This window comes from Rhodotorula graminis (assembly GCF_001329695.1).
Source record: "Rhodotorula graminis WP1 unplaced genomic scaffold RHOBAscaffold_14, whole genome shotgun sequence".
In the NCBI taxonomy this organism is placed as follows: domain Eukaryota; kingdom Fungi; phylum Basidiomycota; class Microbotryomycetes; order Sporidiobolales; family Sporidiobolaceae; genus Rhodotorula; species Rhodotorula graminis.
This window is the reverse complement of record NW_017264941.1, coordinates 215,645-239,197: the sequence shown is the minus strand read 5'-3', so window position 1 is coordinate 239,197 and position 23,553 is coordinate 215,645. Positions and strand designations below refer to the sequence as shown.

Genomic DNA, 23,553 nt, shown 5'->3' with positions numbered 1-23,553 from the left:
CTCGTCTCGTTCGATGGACAGCGCGACCTGCTCTCGCTCTCACCACAAGCCTCGCGCGCACTGGCTGCGACGATGGCGAGCGAACTTGAGTCTGTACACGACACGGACCAGGCGATCGACGACGCCCACGAGCCCTCGTCGCTCCTCGCCCGCCTTCCTCCTCCACCGCCTTACCGGGTCGTCGTCCGCGGCCTGTCGATCCAGGCGCCGGTGCCACGATGGACTGTGCCGGTCGCCATCCCGTTCACCGTGCCGAGGTGGGTCCAGCGGCGGCTGCAGAAGGGCGGCGAGGCGGTGCCGACCGAGTTGGTGCGGAATGTCAGCGTCGACATCGCCGCAGGCGAGGTGCTCGCACTGTGTGTCGTGCTCGATTCTCCCTCCTCTATGATTCATCGTGCGGACCTGACCTCGCGTGCGCTCGCAGTATCGGCGGCAGCGGCAGCGGCAAGAGTGCGTCCCCTCCTCCTGTTCCTCCCCGTTCTCCTCGTACGAGCTCTGCGGGTGCGACCAAGCTGACATGCCCACTGTCCACAGCAACTTTGCTCAACGTGCTCGCCGGGCGACTCGGCAACCTCGAGCTCCCGACGGGCAAGATCGACTACCTCCCGGCGAGCGGCGCGGCCGACTCGCGCTCGTCGTCGCTCGGCACCGCCAAGAAGGTCATCGGCTACGTGCGACAAGACGACGCCCTGTTGCCGTACCTGTCGGTCAAGGAGACGCTCGAGACGGCCGCCGCGCTGCGCTTGCCCAAGTCGGTCTCGCCGGCGCAGCGCACCGCCATCGTCGAGCAGACGATGGCCGAGCTCGGCCTGCGGGACGTCGCAGATGTCCTCGTCGGTGGAGCATTGCGACGCGGCATCAGCGGCGGCGAGCGGCGGCGCCTCAGCATCGGTTGCGCCCTTGTCGAGCGATGTTCGATCCTCCTCCTCGACGAGCCGACGAGCGGCCTCGACAGCTCGACGGCGTTCCAGATCTTGCAGACGCTTCAAAGATTAGCCGCAAACGGGCGTGTCGTCGTCCTCAGCTGTCACCTGCCCCGGTCAGAAGCGTTCGGCCTGGTGCGTCTTCTCCCTCGTCCTCGTCACAGCCGTTCCCGCCTGACTCTGCCCCCTCGCCTACAGTTCGACAAGATCCTCTTGCTGTCTCGAGGCTCGCCCGTCTTCTCGGGGCAGCGCGAGCGCATGCTCCCGTACTTTGCCTCGCTCGGGCACGACCTGCCTGCGCACACCAACCCGCTCGACTTTGTCATCGACGTGAGCCTTCTCGATCTCTCTCCTTCTCTCTTCTGCGTCATGAACTGACTCGTCGAGCTCCTCCAGATCTCGTCCGTCGACAGCCGCACCGACTTGGCCGAGGAGGAGTCGAGCGCGCGCGTCGGTCAGCTCGTCCAGGCGTGGCTCAAGGAGCAGCACACGGTCGCCGCGACGAGCGAGAAGGGCATCACCGTGTCGTCATCTTCAAGCGCTTCAGTTCCTGTCGAGCCCGAGGCGTCCAACGAGCCCGACTCGCTGCGCCTGTCGGACCCCGAGAAGGGCGAGTCGCTCTCGTCCGGCGGCGCCACCGCCATCGACGCTCCTGTGCCGCTCGTCCGCGCCACCTTCCTCCAACAGACCTTCATCCTCACGCGACGAGGCACGCGCAACGTCTTGCGCAACTGGGGCGTGTGCGCGGGCTTTTCCCTTCAGGCGATCATGTTCGTCCACTTTCGTCCCCTCTCGGGTCGCCAGACAGGACCGTCCTGACGCTCTCGCACCTCCATCTTCCCCGTGCGCCTTCCTCCCTCGTCACCTCGTGCAGCATCGGCATCGTCATTGGCCTCGTCTTCCTCGAGCCGGCCGAGAGCCCGGCAGGCATCCAGACGCTCAAGACCTTGTGCTACATGCAGGCGCCGGCCTTCTACTACCTGAGCATCATTGTGCGTCGAGCTCTTCTTCCTCTTGTCACGCACGCGGCAAGTACTGACAGTCCCTGCCCCGCAGCTCGCCGTCTTTCTACTTTGCAACGAGCTCGTCGTCTTCGACCGCGAGCGCGAGGACAACCTGTACTCGACTGGTCCCTGGGTCGTCTCGGTCATCCTCAGCTACGCGCCGATAAACATCGTCGCCGCAACCGTCTACTCGGTCATCGTCTGTGCGTCCCGAGCCTCCCTTTTCCCCCATCATCTTCCCTCTCGTCCCTCTTCTTGCCCACTAGCTGACATCCCGTGCCCTGCAGACTTTATGGCCGGCTTCTGGCGACAAGATCTGGCGACCAAGGTCCTCTCGTTCATCGCCCAGGGCATCCTGCAGCAGGAGGCGGCGTGGGCGTACGCGCTGCTGTGCTGCGGCGTGCAGCGCAGCTTCGCCCAGGCGTCTATGCTCGCCAACGGCTTCAGCATCTTTTTTCTGCTCTCGGCAGGGTACCTCGTCACCGATTTGGGCGCCTGGGTCAGCTGGTTGCGGTGGATCTCGCCATTCTTCTACGGTGCGCACCCGTTCGCCTTCTCTCTCCCGCGGTCACTCCCTGACGGTCCACCTTCCTCGACAGGCTTTCACTGGGTCGCTCGCCTTCAGTTCATCGGTCGCACGTTCGCCTGCGACGGCGTCACCGGCCCGGCGCTGAATCAGTGCGTCGGCGAGAACGTGTTGCGGGGCATGCAGTTCAACCTCGCGACGCCTCTCTACGTCTTCCCTCTCGGCCTCCTCGGCTTCGTCCTCGTCGCCTACGCCCTCGCGACCGTCCTCCTCGTCACCTATCGGCCCGGCGGCGTCCAGCATGCCTCGAAGCACGTCTCGCAGTCGACCGCCGCCGCCGGCCACGATGCCGAGCTCAAGCGCAGCACGTCGAGACGTGCGGCCAACATCGCCGTCAAGCACCTCAAGCTCATCGTCTCGAAACGCGGGTTCGGCAAGCTGCGCGAGCGCAAGGATAAGGTCATCCTCGAGGACGTCACGGCGAGCTTTCCTGCGGCCAAGGTGTCGGCCATCATGGGTCCTTCCGGCGTGCGTCCCATACTCGCACGGCCACTCTACGACCTGCATCGACGGCCTACCCACTCACTCCTCCTCGTCGTTTGCAGGCCGGCAAGTCGTCCCTTCTCCAAGTTCTCGCCGGTCGCCTCAACTCGTCCGCCATGTCGGCCTTCAGCTCGACGGGCACCATCACGCTCAACGGCCAGCCGTTCGACTCGACCCTCGCCTCACTCGTCGCCTATGTCGAGCAGGAGGACGACTTCCACCTCCCGGCCTTGACGGTCCGCGAGACCTTGCGCTTCGCGGCCCGCCTGCGGCTCAAGCACCAGAGCACGGCCTCGTGTCACGCTCGCGCCGAGGAGGTCATCCGCATGCTCGGCCTCGGTCCCTGCGCGTCGAACCTCGTCGGCGGGCCGCTCCTCAAGGGCATCTCGGGCGGCGAGAAACGGCGCGTGTCGCTCGGCGTTCAGCTCATCTCGGGCGCAGCAGTGCTGTACGCCGATGAGCCGCTCACCGGTGCGTCCACCTCATTTCTCTTCGAGGACCGCCGCCCGGCGAAGACTGACTCGTTCCCTCTCGTTACCTCTCCCCCTCTCTCCCTCTCTCCCTCCCCTCCCTCTCTCTCTCTCTCTCTTTCCCTCTCTCCCTCTCTCTCCCTCTCTCCCTCTCTCTCCCTCTCTACTTCTCTCCCTCTCTGCCCCTCTCCCTCTCTTCCTCTCGCCTGCGCAGGTCTCGACGCCTTTACGGCCTCAAGCGTCATGCAGATGCTCAGCGACCTCGCTGCGGCGGGCCACACCGTCGTCATCACGGTTCATCAACCACGAGCCGAGATCTGGAACGCGATCGACGAGGTGCTGCTCCTGGCCAAGGGCGGCAGGACCGTCTTCTCGGGCCCCGCCAAGGAGGCGTTGCCGTTCTTCAGCCGAGCAGGACTCGACTCGCCGGCCAACTACAAGTGCGTTCGCCACCCCTCCCACCTCCAGGCATCGTCGAGACTAAGACCCTCGCCGCCTGCAGCCCTGCCGACTTTCTCCTCGACGCTATGTCGTTGAATTACGCGTCGCCTGCCGCCGAGGAGCGCTCTCGTGAACGCGTCGATCGTCTCGTCGCCACGTGGAAACTCGAGTCGGGCGCGAGCGCCGTCGAGGACGCAGAGCCGTCGGCCGCGGCAACGTCGGCGCCGACCCGGTCGGCGCGCCTGCAGTCGACGCCCTTCCACAAGGCCTTCCCTGTCGTGCTTCGGCGCAGCTTCTTGTGCGTGCGCCTTCCGCAGCCCTTTCTCGACGAGTCTGTGCATCGACGAGGCCCTGACGGTCCGTCTCGCACAGGAACCTCCGCCGTCAGCCCGACATCTTCGTCGCTCGCCTCGCCAACCCCGTCTTCCTGTCCCTCCTCTTCTGGCTCTTCTTCGCCCGTCTCGATTATGGCCCATCCAGCCCTCAAACTCGCGTTGGCCTGCTTCAAGAGACCACGGCGCTGCCGTTCGTGGGCATGCTGTCCTGCCTCGCCATCTTCCCGTTCGAGCGGGCGCTGTACTTTCACGAGGTCAAGAGCAGCGCCCGACACTCGGCCACGACTTTTCTCGCCGCCTACACGGTCCAGGAGACGATCACGTCGCTCGTCAGCTCGCTCGTGCGTCCTCGTCCCTCCCTCGTCGGCGGCAGCAGCAAAAGTTCACTGACTGGCCCTCTCTCGTCCCGCAGCCCTGGGCAATCGTCTTCATCTACGGCATGAACCTTCAGCAAGGTGGTCGCCGCTTCGTCGAGTTCTGGATCTCGTCGTGGGCTCTCTTGAGCTGCGGCGAGTCGATCGGCATCATTTTCAGCGCCTTGACGACCAACGGCGGCCTCGCCGTCTCGCTCGTCTCGGCGGGCCTGACGCTGCTCGGCCAGGTGAACGGCATCGTCTCGGCCACTGTGCCGTACTGGCTCCAGATCATCGCGTGGGTGCGTCGACCGTCCACCCCCTCTGAGCTTTCGTCTCCCAGGCCTTGACACCTTTTCGCGCCCGCAGATCTCGCCGATGAAGCCGCAAGCTTTCGCCGTCACGATCAACGAGTTTGCCGGCCTCACGTTCCGCTGCGACGAGGCGCAGCTCGCGAGCGGGGCGTGCATCGCCGCGACGGGCGAGCAGATTCTCGACACGTTCGGCTTGCCCTACAGCGGCACGGGCAAATACATGGGCATCCTCATGGCGCTCGTCGTCGTCTGGCGACTGCTGGCGTGGGCGGCGCTGCGGGCCAAGGTCGCGTTCTTGTGATCGAGCCCTTTCCTCCCCTCCCATCCCTTCCCTCCTCTGTCTCCTCTTCTTCCTCGTCGTTCAACCTCTTTTGTTGTAGCAGTCTCGCAACGTATGCAGCCTTTCCTTTCTCTGTTCCTCGTCGTCGCCGCGAGAGCGATGTCCTCGTCGAGCCCGATTGAGGCTCAAGTTCGCGCGCGGCGGCCGCCGACTCGAACGCTCATCGGCTCTTGTCAGCTTACGATATGCTCAGGTGCGGTCTCGGTGGCGACAGCCCCGGCGATGCGCACTCCAGCGTGCGGCCATGTACTTCGACGGCGAGCGCACCATCGCTGCCTCGAGACGAGCCTTGCGATTCTGATCTGGACTGGTTCGAATCGCGCGTTCGACTTTCGCTTCGCCTCGCTCTGCTCGCTATGCACGGCAGCCTGAACGTCCTGCTTCTGCCTCTGCGGTCCTCTCTTGCGTAGGGAAGAAGTCGAGAGACCTGAACGAGCGACAAGGGAGCAGAAACCGCCGTCAGGCGCGCAGGGTCCGTGCGCCGCCCGGCTTCCTCGCCTGCCCTCGATTTGTAATCTCGCCTAGCGCGACCAAGCACAGGGACCTTGAGAGCATGGCTCACATCTCGAGGGGCAGCCGCCGCAGCACGAGAGCAACGACTTGCGAGCAGAGAGGGAAGCCGCGCCGAGCGAGCTTGTCGGGCGCTGCGGCGACGCGAGTGCACCGCTGCGCAGTAGAAAATCCTCCAGGCAGTGCAGCTGAGGATGCACGAAAGACTAGTGGCTGTGCTCCAGAGCAAGGGCGATGGCCTTGCGAAGCGCAAGGACGAGGGAAGGCAACTTGGGAAGGTCCCCCGACGAGGCAGAGCTGGGCCACTCTCGCCGACGCAGAAGAGACTGAGCAATCGCGCTGATTGCAGACCCGGGCGCACTATGTAGACACAGTGCGAGAGAACGAACGAAGGGTAAAACTAAAGCACAACTGGGGGAATCCGTCTTCTCCTCTTCCTAAACCACCTTCTCGCGCCGTCTACGTAAGGCGCATGCAGTAGTCGAGGTTGCCCGTTGGGTTGAGCGCGTAGTTGGGCATCGTCTGCTCGCTGCCAGCACCACCAAAGAGCGCGAAGGTCTGCGAGAGACAGAGAAGTGTGAGCGGAGGAATCGGCGAGGAGGACGAGGGGTTGAGGACGCACGGCGATAAAGACGAAGAGCTGCGTGCCGCCGTCGAGCGCCGCCGACATGAGGTAGTTGTACTTGCGGAACCAGGTGGCGCGGTACCGGCGAAGGTAGAACTGGGAGAAGATGGCGAGGAGCATCGTCGTGAAGATGGACGAGTTGATGCCGACCGAGAGGTTGCCGAGGCACCAGCAGGTGATCGGCGACACGAACTGGTCGAAGCGCATCCTGAAGAGGGGAAGAGAGCGTCAGGAAAGGGGTCCAAAGGAGGTCGAGGAGGAGAGGGAAGGAGGAGGACGCACTTAGGCCAGAATTTGTGCGCGAAGTAGAACGGCAGCGGGACCGCGAGGCCGACGAGGATAGAGTACGGGATGATCTGGTACGGCGAGCCCGGGCCGTACATGTGCTTGGCGAGGGCGCCCCACGAGACGGCCTGCGAGTTGAACGACTGGACCTGCTGGCCCGACCAGATGTTGGAGCCCTGGGTGTCGAGGAGCAGCTCACGCTGAGCGCTGATGACCGACTTCATGATGATGAGCTGGAGGATGGCGCCGATGACGGTGCCGAGCGACTGGACGAAGAGGGTGACGCGAGGAGGCAGCTTGGTGTACTGCGACATCTTGAGGTCGCGAGCGAGCGACAGGCCCTGGGCGCACGAGTTGTAGCCGTACAGGGTGAAGTACTGTGGACGAGCGTACGGACGAAGTCAGGACGGGTTCGCGGCGAGCGAGGGAGGGAGGGGCTCGAGCGCGCGACGCACCATGTTGGCCTGCGAGTTGCCCGGGACGAGGGCGGCACCGAGCATCTGCGCGAGCTGCTGCACGTCCGTCTTGAAGCCCGTGATGGCGTAGATGACGCAGACGAAGGCTGTAGGCGAGAGGAGAGGGAGGAGAGGGGACGAGGGGGAAGGAAGGTCAGCGACGGCCCGTCGACGACGACGAATGAGGGGACGGAAAGAGGTGCGAGCAACTCACGGAACATGAAGAAGGCCAGGAGGATGGCGACGATCAAAGCCCACCACGGCAGCTGCGAGTGGCCGGTGTCTGCGACAAGAAGAGGCGAGTTAGGAAGGTCGCTCGAGGAACGTCGAGACTCGGAACGAGGCGGCAGACGTACAGCAGGTGGCCATGGCCATGGCGAACGACGCGAGGATGATGCCGCCGTAGACCCACATCGGCACCTCCTTGTAGACCAGCATCTTCTGGTAGTGCGGGTCCTCGATCGAGCGAGTGCGGAAGCCCTTGATGGCGTTCAGGATCGGGCGCCAGTACCAGATGGCGACGTGCGTGAGGGTCGCACCGATGGCGAGGTTGCAGCCGAGGTAGTAGATGGCGTTCGACGCGGCGTACCAGGGAATGCCCTGCTCGGCGAGGGCGGCCTCGTTGAGCGAGAAGTCGGCGTTGAGGATGGCGAGCTGGTCGTAGTCCGAGCCGTTCTTGTAGAACAGCTTCTGCGACAGGAAGGGGAAGGCGGCGGCGTTCCACGTGTTGGTGGCGTACATTGAGCAGAAGAGGATGATGCAGAGACCGATTCTGCCCGGGCAAAGCAAGTCAGCGCCAACGTACGAGGCGAGCGGGGCGAGAGAGGACGCACCCGATGAACTGCGAGACCTGGGTCGTGAACGGCGTGAAGAGCGCGCCGAGCGAGCCGCCGCCGGATCCGACATAGTTCTGCGAGCAGGAGGGGTGTGAGCGCAGGTCGACTTTTGATGAGCGGGCCACAGCTGGACGCACCCAGTCGAGGCAGATCGAGAACATGCCGAGGCCCTCGTTGCCGTTGGCTCCGCCGAAGATGCGGGTGACCCATGCCGAGTCCCGCTTGGCGAGGCAGAAAATCGAGATACCCGTGAGGGTCGGCGCGATGAACTGCAGACGTGCCAGCTCGTCAGGAGCGTTCTCGTACCGACGAGAGAGACAAAGGAAGGCGAGACGCACCTCGGGGACCCACTCCCAGCAGAAAATGGCGATGAAGACGTACCAGAAGAAGCGCAGGCGCTTCTTCTGCGCGCCGACGTCCTTGTCGCGGTGCAGGGCGTCGAACAAGTTGACCGTCGGGACCAGGTTCGGGTAGACGATGTAGGTCGGGAAGACGCAGAACGAGCGGAGGAGGCCGGCGATGCCGTATCCTGCGAGAGAGAGAGCGGGAGGAGGCGAGCGAGGTCAGTCACTGTCCTCGTGCGGAGCGCTCGTCGAGCGTCGACCAGACGTCGTCGACGTCGAGGGAAAGGTCGAGGGAAGGGGAGAAGGGACGCACCGAGAAGCTGCGAGCCGAGGAGCGTAAAGATGGCGACGCCATAGTTGGGCGTGATGCCGTAGTAAAGGTCGTCGGCGGCGAACACCGAGATGGCCTCGGCCGACGAGGTGGCGGTCGAGCTCATGATGAGGATGGCGACGTGCTCCTTGAGCGTGAACTCGCACGGGTTGAGGAACGCCCAGAACTTGCCGCGCGACGCGTTGGGAAGGACGGCGGCCCAGGTGCGGCCGAGGATGAAGGCGATGACCTGGAGGAACAGTTGCGAGACGTACACCGTCTGAGGGCGGAAGTAGAAGATCTGGCCGAGGACGGCGGCGAAGCAGGTGAGGCCGATGGCGAGGAAGTACATCCGGAAGGTGTGGATGACCATGTTCGGGTCGTCCTCGAGCGAGATGCAGCGCGTCGCGATGTCCTCGGCGGTCTGTGCGCAGGCGTCGTCGAGTCCATGTCAGTGATCTGCTCGAGCGAGAACGACGAGACGAGGCCAAAGCGGGGCTCACCTCGATAGGGCGCTCCTTGCCGTTGGCGAGCAGGTTCTTCTCGTTGTGGACCTCGCCGTACGGGTTGTCGATCGGGAGCGTGTCCTGGACGTCGGCGGCGTAGCCGTCCTTCTCGTCGGACGGCGTCTTGACCTCGTTCGAGACGGTCTGATGGAGGGTCGGGTCGGCGACAGCGTCGACCGAGTTCTGCCGCTTGAACGGGTTGCGGACCGTAACCATGGCGACGGTCGAGGGGGTGGGTCTGTCGAACGCAGAGGGTCGAGAAAGTAGAGAAGCAAGCTGGGCGGGAGGGTCGCTGGCGGGTTGACTTGAGAGCGTGGGGGAGGAGGGAGGGAAAGCGGCACTGGAGCCGGGCGACTCGCCGTGTGGCGCGGTCGCACGCCTGTGTATCTGGATCTGGCGGGACGGGAGCGACCGAGCACGAGATCTCGACGCCAACAATAGCTAGCGGAAGATGGGAAGAATTGCGAGCGGGGAGGGCGCAGGGCGCACCACGCGCACGGCTTCCTCCAGCGCGCAGATCGCCTGCTCGAGCGCGAGGGTGCGCACGTCGCTGCAGCATCTGCAACAGCGAGCTCGGCGAGAGCCCTTCTCGCGGCCGGCCGCCACCTGCCTGCGCCTCGTCCTCGCCGCGCGCGCGAGAGCGCAAGGTTGACGCGCGAGCTGCAGGTGCTCGGACCCGCATGGCAAAGCTGTCGCACGGCCACGAGCAGCCCGAGATGCGCGAGCCGACGGGGCGGGCGGAGGACGGCCGCGAGGTCGACGCCCGCAAGCTCTGGGGGATGGCGGGCGCGTGAGGGCCGGCACCGCGCGGAACGAGCAGCGAGCACGCAGCGGCAGCGGCTCGGTCAAGTTTTACACTTGCGCCGGCCCGCGCTGTCATGGCGCTATCGTGCGGGCGCGTGAGCAGCCACCCGCGCGCAGGATTGTCGAGCCCGCAAAGCTGTGCTCTCACACGGGTGGCGACGACGATGAGAAGGGTTCCTCGGAGTTTCCGACGTGCTGCCGTACGAACGGAAGGTACTCGGCCGAGGCGGGCGATCCGGGGCAACCGGCGTCGGCTCGTTCGAGAGCTGGGAAACGCCTTGGTCGCGCTCTCTCTCTCTCTCTCTCTCTCGGTGCGAGTGGACGAGCACGAACTGAAACGTCGACATGACACGTCGACCGCAGTGCACAGGAAGTACCGGCTTCGAGACACCGAGAGCAGTACCGCACAGACCCCTCGAGAGAACCTCGTCTGCGAGCTCGTCCAGCTGCTCGACGACGCGCCCTCGCTTTCGGCGGCGCTACGCCGTCAAGCGCTTGCAGTAGTCGTAGTTCCCAGACGCAGGAGCGAGCGCCCACGCCGGCATGGTCTGCTCCGTGCCTGCGCCACCAAAGAGGGCGAAGGTCGCGACGAACACGAAGAGCTGCGTGCCGCCGTCGAGCGCCGCCGACATGAGGTAGTTGTACTTGCGGAACCAGGTGGCGCGGTATCGACGAAGGTAGAACTGGGAGAAGATGGCGAGGAGCATCGTCGTAAAGATGGACGAGTTGATGCCGACCGACAAGTACCCGAGGCACCAGCAGGTGATGGGCGAAACGAACGTGTTGAAGCGCATCCTGCGGATCGGCGTGTCGTCAGTCGACGGGGGCGAGGGAGAGGTGGCCGCAGACAAGGCGAGAGAGCCTCGGCTCGCGCGAGAGGGAGAGAGGCGGGGCGCACTTGGGCCACAGCTTGTGCGCAAAGTAGAACGGGAGGGGCACGGCGAGGCCGATGACGATGGCGAGCGGGCTGTATTGGCGTTGGAGAGTCAGGCTCGTCGAGTGAGGGACACTAGGGACCGAAAGGCGAATCGACGAGAGGAGGGCCGAAAGGTGGAGCCGAGGGGAACGGGCGCCGGGACAAGTGACAAAGAGGGACGCACATGATGAAGTAGTCCGAGTGTGGGCCGTACATGTCCTGCGGGGAAGGAAAAGTCAGGACAGGGTCGAGACGAGAAGGAGGAGGGCCGAGCGGTTCGAGTCGAGGGGACGGACCTTGGCGAGGGCGCCCCACGAGACGGCCTGCGAGTTGAACGACTGGACTTGCTGGCCCGACCAGATGTTGGAGCCCTGGGTGTCGAGGAGCAGCTCACGCTGAGCGCTGATGATCTGCTTCATGATGATGAGCTGGAGGATGGCGCCGATGACGGTGCCGAGCGACTGGACGAAGAGGGTCGTGCGCGGTGGGAGCTTGGTGTATTGAGCCATCTTGAGGTCGCGAGCGAGCCCGAGACCTTGACCGCTCGAGTTGGCGCCGTACCTGGGCACGTGCAACGAGTTAGCGAGAGGCTCGTACGGGGTGCGACCGGTCGACCGAGACGATGAAAAGGCTCGGGGCTCACAGGACAAAGTACTGCTCGAGCGCATCCAGTCGAAGGAGGATTCGAGCGATAAGGAGGAGAGAAAGGGGAAGAAAAGAAAGGTCAGGTCCGGCGCGACTTGGTGGCGAGCGTTCGGGCGTACCATGTTGGCCTGCGAGTTGCCGGGGACGAGGGCAGCGCCGAGCATCTGCGAGAGCTGCGTCACGTCGGTGTTGAAGCCCGTGATGGCGTAGATGACGCAGATGAAGGCTGATGGCGAGGACCCGTCAGTTGCCGCTCACGGTCGACGGTACGGGCCAAGGAAGACGGGAGTACGGCTCACGGAACATGATGAACGCCAGGAGGATGGCGACGATGAGGGCCCACCACGGCAGCTGCGAGTGACCGGTGTCTGCGACGAGAAGAGGCGAGTTAGGAAGGTCGACTCGGGAACGTCGAGAAGCGGAAACGGCGGGACGCACAACAGGTGGCCATAGCCATGGCGAACGACGCGAGGATGATGCCGCCGTAAACCCACATCGGCACCTCCTTGTAGACGAGCATCTTCTGGTAGTGCGGGTCCTCGATCGTGCGGGTGCGGAAGCCCTTGACGGCGTTCAGGATCGGGCGCCAGTACCAAATGCCGACGTGCGTGAGGGTGGCGCCGATGGCGAGGTTCGAGCCGAGGTAGTAGACGGCGTTCGACGCGGCGTACCACGGCACGCCCTGCTCGGCGAGCGCCGTCGCATTCAGCGAGTAGTCGGCGTTGAGGATCGCCAGCTGGTCGTACACCGTGCCGTTCTTGTAGAAGAGCTGCTGCGACAGGAAGGGGAAGGCCTGGGCGTTCCACGTGTTCGTCACGTACATCGAGCAGAACAGGATGATGCAGAGGGCGACGCTGTCGGCGAGGGGGCCGTCAGTTACTGCTTCGTCCGAGACGAAAGGAGAGGTTCGACAGGCAGAAGACTCGACGCACCCGATGTACTGCGAGACCTGGGTCGTGATGGGCGTGAAGAGGGCGCCAAGCGAGCCGCCACCCGAGCCGACGTAGTTCTGCGAGCGGGAAAAGGCGTGAGCGCAGGTCGACACCAGAGGGGCGGCTGGGAGGCTCGACTCACCCAGTCGAAGCAGAGGGAGAAGAGCCCGAGGCCCTCGTTGCCGTTCGAGCCGCCGAAGATGCGGGTGACCCATGCCGAGTCGCGCTTGGCGAGGCAGAAGATCGAAACGCCCGTGAGGGTCGGCGCGATGAACTGCAGACGACCCGGATCGTCAGTCGATCGGCGAACGACGACGAGGAGGAAAGGAGGGAGGCGAGGGGACGCACCTCGGGAACCCACTCCCAGCAGAAAATGGCGATGAAGATGTACCAGAAGAACCGCAGGCGCTTCTTCTGCGCCTTCTCGTCCTTGTCGCGGTGGAGCGCGTCGAACAGGTTGACCGTCGGGACCAAGTTCGGGTAGACGATGTAGGTCGGGAAGACGCAGAACGAGCGCAACAAGCCGGCGAGGCCGTATCCTGCGAGTCGTCCGGGCGGATCGAGTCAGTCGGCTGCGCTCGAGAGAGGGTCGCGAGGACGTCGCCTCGGAAGGGGGAAGAGAGACTCGCCGAGGAGCTGCGAGCCGAGGAGGGTGAAGATTGCGACGCCGTAGCTCGGCGTGATGTCGTAGTACAGGTCGTCGGCCGCAAAGACGGAGATGGCCTGAGCGGACGAGGTCGCGGTCGAACTCATGACGAGGATGGCGACGTGCTCCTTGAGCGTGAACTCGCACGGGTTGAGGAACGCCCAGAACTTGCCGCGCGACGCGTTGGGAAGGACGGCGGCCCAGGTGCGGCCGAGGATGAAGGCGATGACCTGGAGGAACAGTTGCGAGACGTAGACAGTCTGAGGGCGGAAGTAGAAGATTTGCCCGAGGACGGCGGCGAAGCAGGTGAGGCCGATTCCGAGCGCGTACATGCGGAACGTGTGGATGAGCATGTCGGGGTCGTCCTCGAGCGAGATGCAGCGCGTCGCGATGTCCTCGGCGGTCTGTGCGCAAGCGTCGTCGAGTCCATGTCAGTGATCTGCTCGAGCGAGAACGAAGAGACGAGGCCAAAGCGGGGCTCACCTCGATAGGACGCTCCTTGCCGTTGGCGAGCAGGTTCTTCTCGTTGCGGACCTCGCCGTACGGGTTGTCGATCGGGAGCGTGTCCTGGACGTCGGCGGCGTAGCCGTCCTTCTCGTCGGAGGGCGTCTTGACCTCGTTCGAGACGGTCTCGTGAAGGGTCGGGTCGGCGACAGCGTCGACCGAGTTCTGCCGCTTGAACGGGTTGCGGACCGTAACCATGGCGACGGTCGAAGGGTTGGGTCTGTCGAGCGGGAGCGGCGAGGGGAGGTGGGAGATGAGGGACAGAAGGAGAAGCGGGAGGGGGAGGGGGAGGGGGACGGGGCGGTTTATCCTCGAGGACAGCAGCCGGCCGCCGCAGAGCAGAGACAGCGTCTATCTCGAGCGCGACAGATTTGGCCCCGCCTGGACGAGACGAGGGCCAACTATAGCTAGCGAATGTGCGAGATCTGCGGGCGAGGAGGGCCGCGCTCGAACAACGCATGGTCGCTTCAAGCGACCCGCCTTGAGCGCAACTCCCTCTGCGCAAGCCGAAGGGGCTCTTCGCGCGCCCCCTTGAGCCGCACGAGAAGCTTATCTCGAGGGGGAGCAGCCGAGCCAACCGCGCTTCGCCCCGACCTGGCGCAGGCTCTGCCCGGCGCGGCAAGGCACAGGTGCAGGGCGTGGTGGACCGCATGGCGAAGTGCTGCTGCGCTGCGCAGTCGTGCACACGCGCGAGCCGAGGCGGGAGCGGACGGGCGAAGCTCTGCGTGGGGAGGAAGGAGGTGAGCGAGGGCGCGCACCGCATGGACAGCCAGGGACGCACCGGTGAGAGGCAGACCCATGCTTGCAGCTAGCTCGGCGCACCACCAAGAACCGAGCTGGTGAGGGTGGTGCGACGGGGCGGTTGATGAGCTGTGGCAGCGTGCGAGAGCGCGGCGGTTCGGAGAACTGCGGCACCAAGTTTGGCCGGCGACGACGACTCAACTTGCTTCGCTCCCTTGAGCAGAACGTGCTCTCCGACTCGCTCGCTCACACTCTTGTCCGGCTGGTGGTGCTCTGAGCCGTCTCGCACCGAGTGGGCGGCTCGAGCGTGGGCCCGAGCGACGACAACGACGACGAGGTAACTCTCGTGAACGCGAGCGGCTCACTTGCAGAGCGAAGCGGGACTGAGAGAGGGAGAGGATACTGCATGAGATTGCTGCCACGAGAGATGAATGAGATGCTGCGACCCGAGAACCTGGCAGAAACGATGACGACCCTCGCGCCGCGTCTGCGCCGCCACCACTCTATCCGCGAGCGGTCCCTGCCGCTCCTCGTCCCACTCTAGCCCCGAGCGACGCCGCCGACAGCTGCCCGACGCGCCTGCTCAGAAGTCGAGGGGGATGCCGTCGTACTCGCCGACACCGAGCGCGAGGTTGAGGTTCTGCAGGCACTGAGTCGCAGCCCCCTTGAGGAGGTTGTCGATGACGCCCTGCGAGAGTACGAGAGAGGACATGGGTCAGTCGGCGACCGGGAAGGAAAGGAAGGAGGAGGAGAAGAGGGGACGCACGACGAGGACGACGCGCTTGCCGCTCGAGTGGACCTGGAACCCGCCGAGCCGGACGCCGTGCTTGCCCGCGATCTGGTGGATCTCGGGCACCTCGCTCTGGACCTTGACGAGCTGCTCGTCGCCGTACCGCTCCTCGAACAGCTGGCGGATGTCGCTCGCGCGCATCTCCTTCGACAGCGGGACCGACACGGTCGAGATGATGCCCTGGAACCAGGGCGCGACGTGCGGCGCGAACGCGAGCTTGAAGTCGCCCGACAAAGGTGCGTCGGACGGGACGAGCTTGGACAGCTGGTACCCGGCCTCGCGCTCGTGGATGTGGTCCGTGAGCGAGTACGGCTTGATGCCGCCGCGCAGCGCCTCGGCGGGCACCTTGGGCTCCTGCCCCGACTTGGTGCCGGCGCCAGAGAAGCCCGACACGGCAAAGACCGAGGGCGGGGCGGCGATGTAGGGCAGGAGAGGGGCGAGGAGGAGCTGCGAGTTGGTCGCGAAGCAGCCCGGGTTGGAGATGCGCTTGGCCGACTTGAGCGCCTCGCGGTTGTACAGCTCTGCGGACAACGCACGAAGGAAAGTGTCAGTGACTGTGTGCGCTCGACGACGAGAGATGCAGGCGGCGACGAGAGCGCGAGAGGCAAAGGGTCGGGCGACGCAGTGCGAGGACCGGCGCGCGAGGGCGAGAACAGCTGCTTTACAGCGTCTGCACGTTCGGGAGGAGGGGACGCTACACCTGGGCACGACGACTTGGACACGGCACGACGGGGGAAAGGGGAGAACGAGGCACAACTTGAGGAGGACGAGGGAGGGGGGCAGGGGTCTCTCAGGCCGAGGCGGCGACGAGCGACTCACCTGGGAGGCCGTAGGTCCACGACTCGTCGAACCGCTTGTCGGCGCCGAGGTCGATGACGACGCTCTTCTTCGACTCGGGCTTGTTGGCGCAGCCCTTGTCGATGGCGTCGACGAACGGCGCCATGACGCCGTTGGGGAGCGCCATGACCCACGCGTCGACGTCGCCGCGCTGCTCGAGCTGCTCGATCTCCTTGTAGCCGAGGTTCTCGTACGTGACGCTGCTCTTGGTGTAGCCGTCGAGCGGCTGGCCGGCGAGCTCGCGCGACGAGACGTGCGCCAGCTCGAACGACGGGTGCGAGTTGATGAGCGACACGAGGTTCTGGCCCGTGTAACCGCGAGCGCCGATGAGCGCGACGCGCTTGGCCGTCGCGGCGTACGACGGCGAGCTCGAGAACGAGCGCGCCTGCTGCGACTGGCCGAACGGCGACGACGACGGCGACGACGACGACGATGCGGCGGCGGGCCGAGCGCGCGTCGAGTACGAGCGCGTGTTGAACGCCGACGCGAGGTTGCCCGGCGACGAGACGGTGCCGCGCGACGACGACGTGTACGAGATCGGGAGGTACGAGCGCTCGACCCGGCCGGCGGCGTCGAGGTCCTTGACGAGGCGCTCGACCTCGCCGGCGTCCTGCACGCCGTAGTAGAACAGCGAGCGGCCGTTGCGGGTAAAAGAGCCGTCGGCGCGCTCAAAGTGCCACGCCTTGTTCTCGTCGTCGGCCTTGGCGGTCCAGAAGAGGCGCTTAAAGTCCTTGCGGACCGAGTTGAACACGTTGTCGGTGACGCCGTTCTGGATCGCGTTCTGGTTGGCGAGGAACTTGGTCATGACGGGGACCTGGCCCTCGGGGTGCGACACGATGGCGACGACGTCGCACGGCTCGTCGCCGTAGATGGTGAACGGCGCGTGGCTCTTCTCGAGCTCGGACAGGACCTGGGCGACCGACTTGCGGCCCGACGTGACGTCCTCGTCGCGCTCGGCGAGGACGCGGCGCAGGCGGTCCTGGCCGACGCCCTCGATCGACGTGTGCTTGTAGAGCTTGTACCCGCGGCGGAGGAGGGTGCCGGCGCCCGAGTCGGTAAAGAGCTCCTTCTGGAGGTTGTCGGGCGAGATGATGGCGACGGACGACGCGCGCGGGAGGTGGTCGAGGAGCTCCTTGATCTCGCGCAGCTTGAGCTTGGTGCCGTACTTGACCCAGTCCTGCTTCATCAGGTCGTCGTACTCCTCGTCGAGGTTGATGAGCGACAGCTTCTCCTTGGTGACGCCGTGGTACAGGCCGCCCTTCTCGCTCAGGTAGACGATCTTGAGCGGCTCGAGCACCTTGGACAGCTCGGCCGTCGCGACGTCGGCGTTGACGTTGAGGATCTGGCCCTCGGGCGTCTCGGCGAGCGACGTGAGGATCGGGAGCGCGCCGGCGCGGATCGACGCCTCGATGGGCTCCTTGTCGACCGACGTGATGCGCCCGACGTAGCCGTACCTCGCCTCGTCGAGGTACTCGGCCGTGAAGACGCCGCCCGTGATGGGCCTCGCGCGCGTGCCGAGCTCCTCGAGGGTCGACACGAGCTTGAGGTTCTCCGACAGGAAGACGCGGCGGGCGTGCGACAGGGTGCGCGCGTCGGTGATGCGGATGCCGTCGATGTAGTCGGGCACGATGCCGTCGGCCTCGAGGCGGGCGTTGAGCTTGTCGCCCATGCCGTGGACGACGACCGGGTACAGGCCGACGCGGTGGAGGAAGTTGAGCGACAGGGTGAGCGACTCGAGGTCGTTGGTGATGATGGCGCCGCCGACCTTGAGGACGGCGAAGTGGGTCGCGGACGAGAAGATCTGGAGGTACCGCGACACCTCGCGGCGGGACGCGAGCGAGTACAGGAGGCGGATGATGGTCTCCTGCACGTGTCGAGCATGGCCGTGGACGCGGTGGTGGGTGGCGGGAGGGACGGTGGAGAGGGAGTCAACGGGCGGGCTTATCGTGCGGGCGAGAGAGAGAGAGAGAGGGAGAGGACGCACCCTGTCTGCGTCGGTGCTGTGGGCGACGGCGTTGCCGAGCCAGCGCTTGGCCATGATGTCGCCGAGCTCATCGCTGGCGCGCTGCTGCTGCGCCTCGACGCGGCGCTGCGACTGGAGGAGGAGCGACGAGGGGACCGACGACGAGGACGAGATGTGGGCGACGCGGGCGGCGGGCGGGGCAGCGGCTCGCAGGGAGCGAGCCGCCGTAGTGGCAGTGCGAGTCCTGGCTGCCAGCATGTGGTTCGAGTGGGTGTAGAGGCGAGAGCAAGGCCGTCGAGGAGCGGCTCGCCAGACGAAGCGACCGCCATTTGCCCGCCTCCCTCGAGCTGGTCCTTCGACAGGGTGATGGGACGTACGAGCTCCTTGGCCTCCCCCTGGTCACACTGGCTGTGCACCCTGTGCTGAGGCGGACGGCAGCGCGCCCCCCACTTGGCCAACTCGTCATCTCGCATGTCTCCCTCTCCCTCCTCACTCTCAACATGTCCGACGACGACAAAGAGCAGCAGTTCCACATTCAGCCTCACCCTGCCAAGTCCAACTTCCCCGGCTCGGACGCTGAGGCGACCCCCGGTGCGTCCTCGGCCGTTCTCCCTCCCCCCGGCCACCTCGCGGTTCGTCGACTCGAGGCGACCGCGCTCTGCCGCCGATTCCTCGTGCGCACAGACGACTGACTCTCACCTCCCTCGCAGGCCTCGGCTCGGCCCCGAACCTCGCCCACCTGCACGACAACCCGACCGGCGGCCGCGGGGAGAACCCTCACGTCACCGGCGCCAAGCTCGAGGAGCCCAAGTCGCGCGACGAGCTCAAGAGCCTCCAGGCGCAGCTCAACGACAACGCAGGCGCCGAGCAGTCGCGCCCTGGCTCGTCAATGGAAGGGTCGGCCGGCGAGCTGTAGCTCCCCCTTTCCCTCTTGTCCCTCTTCCCTCTCCTGCCCTTCTCGAGCCTTCGTAGCTCGCACTCGACCGTAACGACATCAGTGCCCACCCTTCCGTGCTCGCTCGAGAGGGAGACGGCGAGAGAGACGGCCGCGCAGAGGGCCGAGACGAGTTGAGCGAGCGAAAGCCTCGTCCTCACCTGCTCGTCCCGGGCTGAGAGCGGCGCATGTGACCGTCAGAATACAGTGCCGCTGGCTGCTACGCAAGCGAGAGCTCGAAGGAGCGCCAGCACGCCGGGCGACGCGCGCCTTCCCCGCCCCCACCAGCGTCGTCGCGCCGCTCAACGCTCGCTATCTCTCCCTCACCAACAACATGCTCGTCCCGACCCTGGCAGCCACCGCAGCACTCTTTACCACCTCGGCACATGCCTGGGGCGCAGCAGGCCACGAGATCGTCGCCACCATCGCCGAGATCCATCTCCACCCTCCAGTCCTCGCCTTCCTCCGCTCCGACTCGAGCCTGATCCCCGACTACGCCAAGGGCCACCTCGCCCCGATCGCCACCTGGCCCGACCGCATCCGCATGGTGCCCGAGTACCGCGGCTGGAGCGGCCAGCTTCACTACGGCTCGTGGGACGGCGACCACCCGCCCCAGGTGTGCTCGTGGCCGGGCACCGGCGACGGCACCGACGACGAGGGCGGCAAGGGCAGGTGGCACTCCGACAACGACGTGATCCACGCCGTCGCCAACTACACGTCGCGCCTCGAGACCAACCCTCACGAGTTGCGCTCCTCCCCCTCCCAACCTCTCGAGTTCCCGACTGACCCTCCCTCTCGCCTCGTCCGCAGCTGGGAGTCGCTCCGCTTCCTCGTCCACTTCCTCGGCGACATCCATCAGCCTCTTCACCTGACGTCGCGTGAGCGCGGCGGCAACGGCGACCCGGTCCTGTGGGAGGGCCGCCGCACCAACTTGCACTCGCTGTGGGACGGCCTCCTCATCGCTCGAGCTCTTCGCGAGCACAGCAACTACACGTCGCCGCTGCCGAGGTGCGCCCCCCTTTTCCCTCATCCTCCCTCCCCTGCCCGCCGTGCGCGACGTGCCACTGACCCTCGAGGACCTCGCGCCGCCCGCAGCCAGCAGATCGAGTCGGCGCTCATGGGCCGCATCTACGACCCGTACATCCGCCTCCTCCTGTGGGAGGGCGTCCGCACCTGGTGGCGCACCTCGCTCCCCGGGTGGTTCACCTGCTCCCCCTCGTCGTCCGCCCTCTCGCCCTCCCCGACGCCGCCTCACCCAGCGCAGCTCGTCCTCGGCGCAGGCCCGGCCAAGGCGACCGTGTGCCCCGTCACGTGGGCGACCGAGACGCACAAGACGACGTGCGAGATGGGCTTCCCGGACGGGTACGACGAGCACGGCGCGCCGGTCGAGGCGGGCGGCAAGAGCGAGTTCTACCGCCGCATCAGGGGTGCGTCGCCCCCTCTCTCATCCTCTCGACGGTGTGCGGCATGTCGAGGTGTGCCTGGAGCACGCGCATGACCGCACGGACCCTGACGCTCCTCCTCGTCCTTTCCCCCGCAGACTCGCTCACGGTCGAGCGGCTCCTCACTCAGGCCGGCCTGCGCCTCGCCGCCACGCTCAACACGGTCCTTGGTCCCGTCGCTGCTGCCGCCGCCGACGAGGCTGGCCTCGACGGGCGCATGCACGAGGGCGTCCTCAACTTGAGCTGGCTCGAGGAGGCCGAGCGCGAGGCTTGGTGAGGGCGCAGCTCGACGTCCTTGTCTTTATTCTCATACATCTCTACTCGCACCCTGTTATGTATCTGCGCATTCCTGCCTCTCGAGACCAGGCGAGGCGAGAGGAAAGAGCGACACGCGAGCGGTTCTCCGTCCGGCTCATCAGAAGCTTTCCTCGTCCCTCTCTTCCGCTCTCGACCGGCGCGAGAACATGACAGAGAGCTCAGAGTTCCAGAGAGTGTAACTGAACGAGGCGCTAGTACGTGAAAGACCCGCTCGACCCGCAGTCGACGACGACCGGCTGCCCGCCGCTCTTCGCCTTGTAGCCCTCGAGCCTCGTTTGCTGCACGGCTTGAAGCCTCGTCTGGGCGCCGACGCTGTTCGCGTACGGGCACTTGTCGAGAGCGAACGCCTGCACCGTCTGCGCGAGTGAGAGGACAAGGTGAGCGAAACGTGCTGGGAGAGGGCCGTGCGCGAGGAGGGACAGGGTGCGACGGCGAGGAGAGAGGAGGACGCACCTCCACGGCGCACGCAGCGCTCGGGCTCGACGTGACCGTCGTCGTCGGCGTCGGGAGCGTCGTCGTCGTCGAGACCGTGATCGTCGTCGTCGGGAAGAGGAGCGGCGTGAGAACGCTGAGGGGCGCCCGGAGGAAGCGCGTCGAGGTGCTCGTCACGAGCGGCGTTGGTGCCTCGCTGTAGGCGATGGTGGTCGACGTGGAGCGTGGGCCAGGCACGCGAATCGTGCGTCGAGTCGTCTCGCTGCGACGGCGAGGGTCGAGCGAGTCAGAATCTGGACGAGACGACGCTGAACGACGACGAGGAAGGACACTCACTAGTTGGTCACCCAAGGGCCTTCGACACCTTCTGTCAAGGTGTACACGAAGGTGCTGCTGACCGTCTTGACAGGCGGCCAGTCGATTGTCGTCGTCGTCGTCAAAACGCTCTCGGTCACCGTCGTCGCGTACCAGGTGACGTAGTCGCCCGGCTGGAGCCACTCGCCGTCGCGACGCTCGAGAGCCTCGACCGACTCGAGCGGCAAGTATTGAGCCGGGCAGCAGGCGGCCGGGTAGACCTGCGGACGAGAAGGCCGAGTTGGCGAGACGCGCTCGGCGCAAGGATCGAGAGAGAGAGAGAGAGAGAGAGACAGAGACAGAGCACGCACGACACGATAAGACGAGCACGACGAAGCTTCTGTGGCGGCAAGGAAGGCAGAGCTCGTCAACCTCGTGCGCAAAGCCCGACACGATCGAGGTGAGGAACGAGACGGACCAGCTGTCGCAGTCTGGGAGGCCACCACAGTCGCCGGCTCGGTTGTGACAGTCTCAAAGACGGTCGTCGTCGCGACAGGGGGCCGTCCTGAAGGAAGGTTGCGAACGTCCTGCGAACGCCGGCTTGAGAAGGTCAGGCGAGGACGGGCGAGAGGAGACGAGAGGCTCGTGCGCACAGTCTGCTCGGTCACAGTCGCCGTGGGAGGGGTTGTGGCGCTCGTGGCCGTCGTGAGGATAGTCGTGGTCGGGCTGCGAACGAGGGAAAGTGAGCGGACGGCAGACTGTCGACGAGGCGGAACGGTCGACGCACCCCGTGAGCGTGATCGTCGACGTCGAGATGTCGAGCGCCGTGAACGTCTGCGTGCTGTAAACGCGGCTGATCGTCGTTCCAGCGTCGACGGTGACCGTCGCCTTTGTTGCTCGGCGGTACCGGGTCGAGATGTCGATCGAGGAAGGTACGGTCGTCACGTCGCCCTCGACGAGGAGCTCGCAACGGCCCTCGAGCTGGAACCGGATCTGAGCGCGTGGGGAGCCGACCGGCGGTAGGCTGGACCGGTCGCTGATGTCCGCGATTTGCTCGACGAGCCCCTCGGAACCTGCGCAACCTTGACCCGACGGCGATGCTGCGCCGCCACGGATGCCGCCGCCGCCGCCGCCTGTATGACGTGTGTCAGTGTATCGACGTCGTGGACCGAGGCGTACGAGGACTGGCTGCTCACCTCCCTTGTAAAGACCTTGAGCGTCTGCGACTGTCGAGGCAAGGGTCAAGACCGGTTTTGAGAGGACGAGTCGAGCGCAGAGCGCACCTGGACGACCACCAGCAGACGTCGACTCGAACGAGTCGCACGTTGACGACGACCCATCGGAAGAACTGTCGAGGCGAAAAGTCAGGCGCCGCCGAGACGAAAACGAGCGGCCGGGAAAGTCACGCACGGACCCGCTCCACCGCCGCCTGCTGCGACGAGCCAGCGGCACTCGTCGCCCTCGCTGAACTCGAGGCTACTGCGGCCCTCGAGGCACGCCGCGTCGGCGATCGCCGAGTAGCCGCCGCCCAAGCCGTAGTCGACGCCTCGCACGGACCCTGCCGGCGACTCGAGCTCCTGGCCGTCCTTGATGTTGAGCTGCAGATACAAAGTCAGTTCCTCGACTGCGTGAGAGAGCGAGTAACTCGAGAGCAAGCATGGCGTACGAGGATGGCCGCCTTGAGCGTCGTCGCCGGGGTCGTCTTGTCGAACGTTCCAGTCGCGCGCCCACTGTGACTCGAAAAGGGTGCGTAAGTCCCTGAACAGGTCGAAGAGGGACGTCTCGAGCGAGCTGACCTGGCCGTAGCGCCCGCGTTGGCGCCCACATCGTCGCCCGGACCGCCCCAGACGCTGAAGGTGAGCTGCGAGACGGTCGTTCCTGCGTCGATTTAGAGGCCCGCCATGCCCGGCCGCAAGCTCTCGTCGGGCGAGATGTCCCAGTTGAGGATGATGAACGGCTGGTACGTGTCCATGGAGCTGTCGGTCGAGGAGGGCAAACGACTGCCGGTGGTGCGCACGCCGTGGCAGCACCAGACGCCGCCGCCTGGCCCGTAGATCAAACCTTCAGTCCCAGGACATGCGAGCGCGTTGGTCGAGGTGACGAGCGCCGCGCTGAGGAGCAGGGCGAGCCAAAGACGGTGCATGGTCGCAACCGAGCGCGACGGAGAGGAAAGAAGCAGACAGCCAAGCGACGGGGCAGCGTCCTCTGTCGCGATGTACAGCGCAGCCGTATCAT

At 65.7% G+C, this 23,553-nt stretch overlaps 7 protein-coding genes across 7 annotated transcripts; 3 read left to right on the top strand and 4 right to left on the bottom strand.

Moving 5' to 3' along the window:
* Positions 1–72: 72 nt before the first annotated feature.
* Positions 73–5,320, top strand: RHOBADRAFT_39140 (uncharacterized protein; the record flags this gene model as incomplete). Its single annotated transcript, XM_018413595.1, has 15 exons — positions 73–356; positions 425–450; positions 535–1,058; positions 1,122–1,253; positions 1,320–1,693; positions 1,798–1,915; positions 1,980–2,130; positions 2,215–2,463; positions 2,527–2,981; positions 3,059–3,467; positions 3,681–3,906; positions 3,969–4,205; positions 4,280–4,583; positions 4,655–4,897; positions 4,965–5,320. 15 exons carry the CDS (start codon positions 73–75, stop codon positions 5,208–5,210), a joined length of 3,978 nt encoding a protein of 1,325 aa, XP_018268613.1. The 3' UTR covers positions 5,211–5,320.
* A 763-nt stretch (positions 5,321–6,083) lies between these two features.
* Positions 6,084–9,405, bottom strand: RHOBADRAFT_65566 (uncharacterized protein). Its single transcript, XM_018418734.1, has 11 exons — positions 9,118–9,405; positions 8,618–9,038; positions 8,299–8,489; positions 8,098–8,229; positions 7,958–8,034; positions 7,481–7,896; positions 7,339–7,407; positions 7,125–7,231; positions 6,667–7,046; positions 6,382–6,592; positions 6,084–6,317 (listed from the first exon to the last, which is right to left on the bottom strand). The coding sequence occupies exons 1-11, from the start codon at positions 9,334–9,336 to the stop codon at positions 6,219–6,221; spliced, it is 2,322 nt and encodes a 773-aa protein (XP_018268612.1). The 5' UTR covers positions 9,337–9,405; the 3' UTR covers positions 6,084–6,218.
* Positions 9,406–10,403: 998 nt separating this feature from the next.
* On the bottom strand, positions 10,404–13,765 carry RHOBADRAFT_46607 (uncharacterized protein; the record flags this gene model as incomplete). The annotated part of the gene is made up of 13 exons (XM_018414824.1): positions 10,404–10,719; positions 10,823–10,891; positions 11,025–11,059; positions 11,137–11,401; positions 11,484–11,494; positions 11,605–11,711; positions 11,785–11,853; positions 11,924–12,339; positions 12,418–12,494; positions 12,560–12,691; positions 12,766–12,956; positions 13,017–13,467; positions 13,547–13,765. 13 exons carry the CDS (start codon positions 13,763–13,765, stop codon positions 10,404–10,406), a joined length of 2,358 nt encoding a protein of 785 aa, XP_018268611.1.
* A 1,974-nt stretch (positions 13,766–15,739) lies between these two features.
* On the bottom strand, positions 15,740–17,998 carry RHOBADRAFT_66897 (uncharacterized protein). The gene is made up of 2 exons (XM_018419117.1): positions 17,920–17,998; positions 15,740–17,799 (listed from the first exon to the last, which is right to left on the bottom strand). Exons 1-2 carry the CDS (start codon positions 17,971–17,973, stop codon positions 15,889–15,891), a joined length of 1,965 nt encoding a protein of 654 aa, XP_018268610.1. The 5' UTR covers positions 17,974–17,998; the 3' UTR covers positions 15,740–15,888.
* Positions 17,999–18,398: 400 nt separating this feature from the next.
* Positions 18,399–18,814, top strand: RHOBADRAFT_46605 (uncharacterized protein; the record flags this gene model as incomplete). The annotated part of the gene is made up of 2 exons (XM_018414823.1): positions 18,399–18,489; positions 18,609–18,814. 2 exons carry the CDS (start codon positions 18,399–18,401, stop codon positions 18,812–18,814), a joined length of 297 nt encoding a protein of 98 aa, XP_018268609.1.
* A 352-nt stretch (positions 18,815–19,166) lies between these two features.
* Positions 19,167–20,627, top strand: RHOBADRAFT_55661 (uncharacterized protein; the record flags this gene model as incomplete). The annotated part of the gene is made up of 4 exons (XM_018417958.1): positions 19,167–19,576; positions 19,643–19,840; positions 19,928–20,259; positions 20,373–20,627. 4 exons carry the CDS (start codon positions 19,167–19,169, stop codon positions 20,549–20,551), a joined length of 1,119 nt encoding a protein of 372 aa, XP_018268608.1. The 3' UTR covers positions 20,552–20,627.
* Positions 20,628–20,783: 156 nt separating this feature from the next.
* RHOBADRAFT_55660 (uncharacterized protein) lies at positions 20,784–23,461 on the bottom strand (the record flags this gene model as incomplete). Its single annotated transcript, XM_018417957.1, has 13 exons — positions 20,784–20,948; positions 21,046–21,286; positions 21,361–21,599; positions 21,690–21,718; positions 21,797–21,905; positions 21,972–22,044; positions 22,106–22,451; positions 22,515–22,538; positions 22,602–22,666; positions 22,729–22,916; positions 22,985–23,048; positions 23,115–23,179; positions 23,336–23,461. 13 exons carry the CDS (start codon positions 23,459–23,461, stop codon positions 20,784–20,786), a joined length of 1,734 nt encoding a protein of 577 aa, XP_018268607.1.
* Between the last annotated feature and the right edge of the window lie 92 nt (positions 23,462–23,553).

Bases quoted from the DNA above. Each gene is read 5' to 3' on its own strand.
- RHOBADRAFT_66897 (XM_018419117.1), bottom strand. From the start codon at position 17,973: ATGGCCAAGCGCTGGCTCGGCAACGCCGTCGCCCACAGCACCGACGCA. The intron at 17,800-17,919 runs GTGCGTCCTCTC...CGACACGTGCAG, and splicing joins ACAGCACCGACGCAGACAGG to GAGACCATCATCCGCCTCCT.
- RHOBADRAFT_65566 (XM_018418734.1), bottom strand. From the start codon at position 9,336: ATGGTTACGGTCCGCAACCCGTTCAAGCGGCAGAACTCGGTCGACGCT. The intron at 7,232-7,338 runs GTGAGTTGCTCG...TCTCGCCTACAG, and splicing joins CCTGGCCTTCTTCATGTTCC to CCTTCGTCTGCGTCATCTAC. The intron at 6,318-6,381 runs GTGCGTCCTCAA...TGTCTCTCGCAG, and splicing joins AGCTCTTCGTCTTTATCGCC to ACCTTCGCGCTCTTTGGTGG.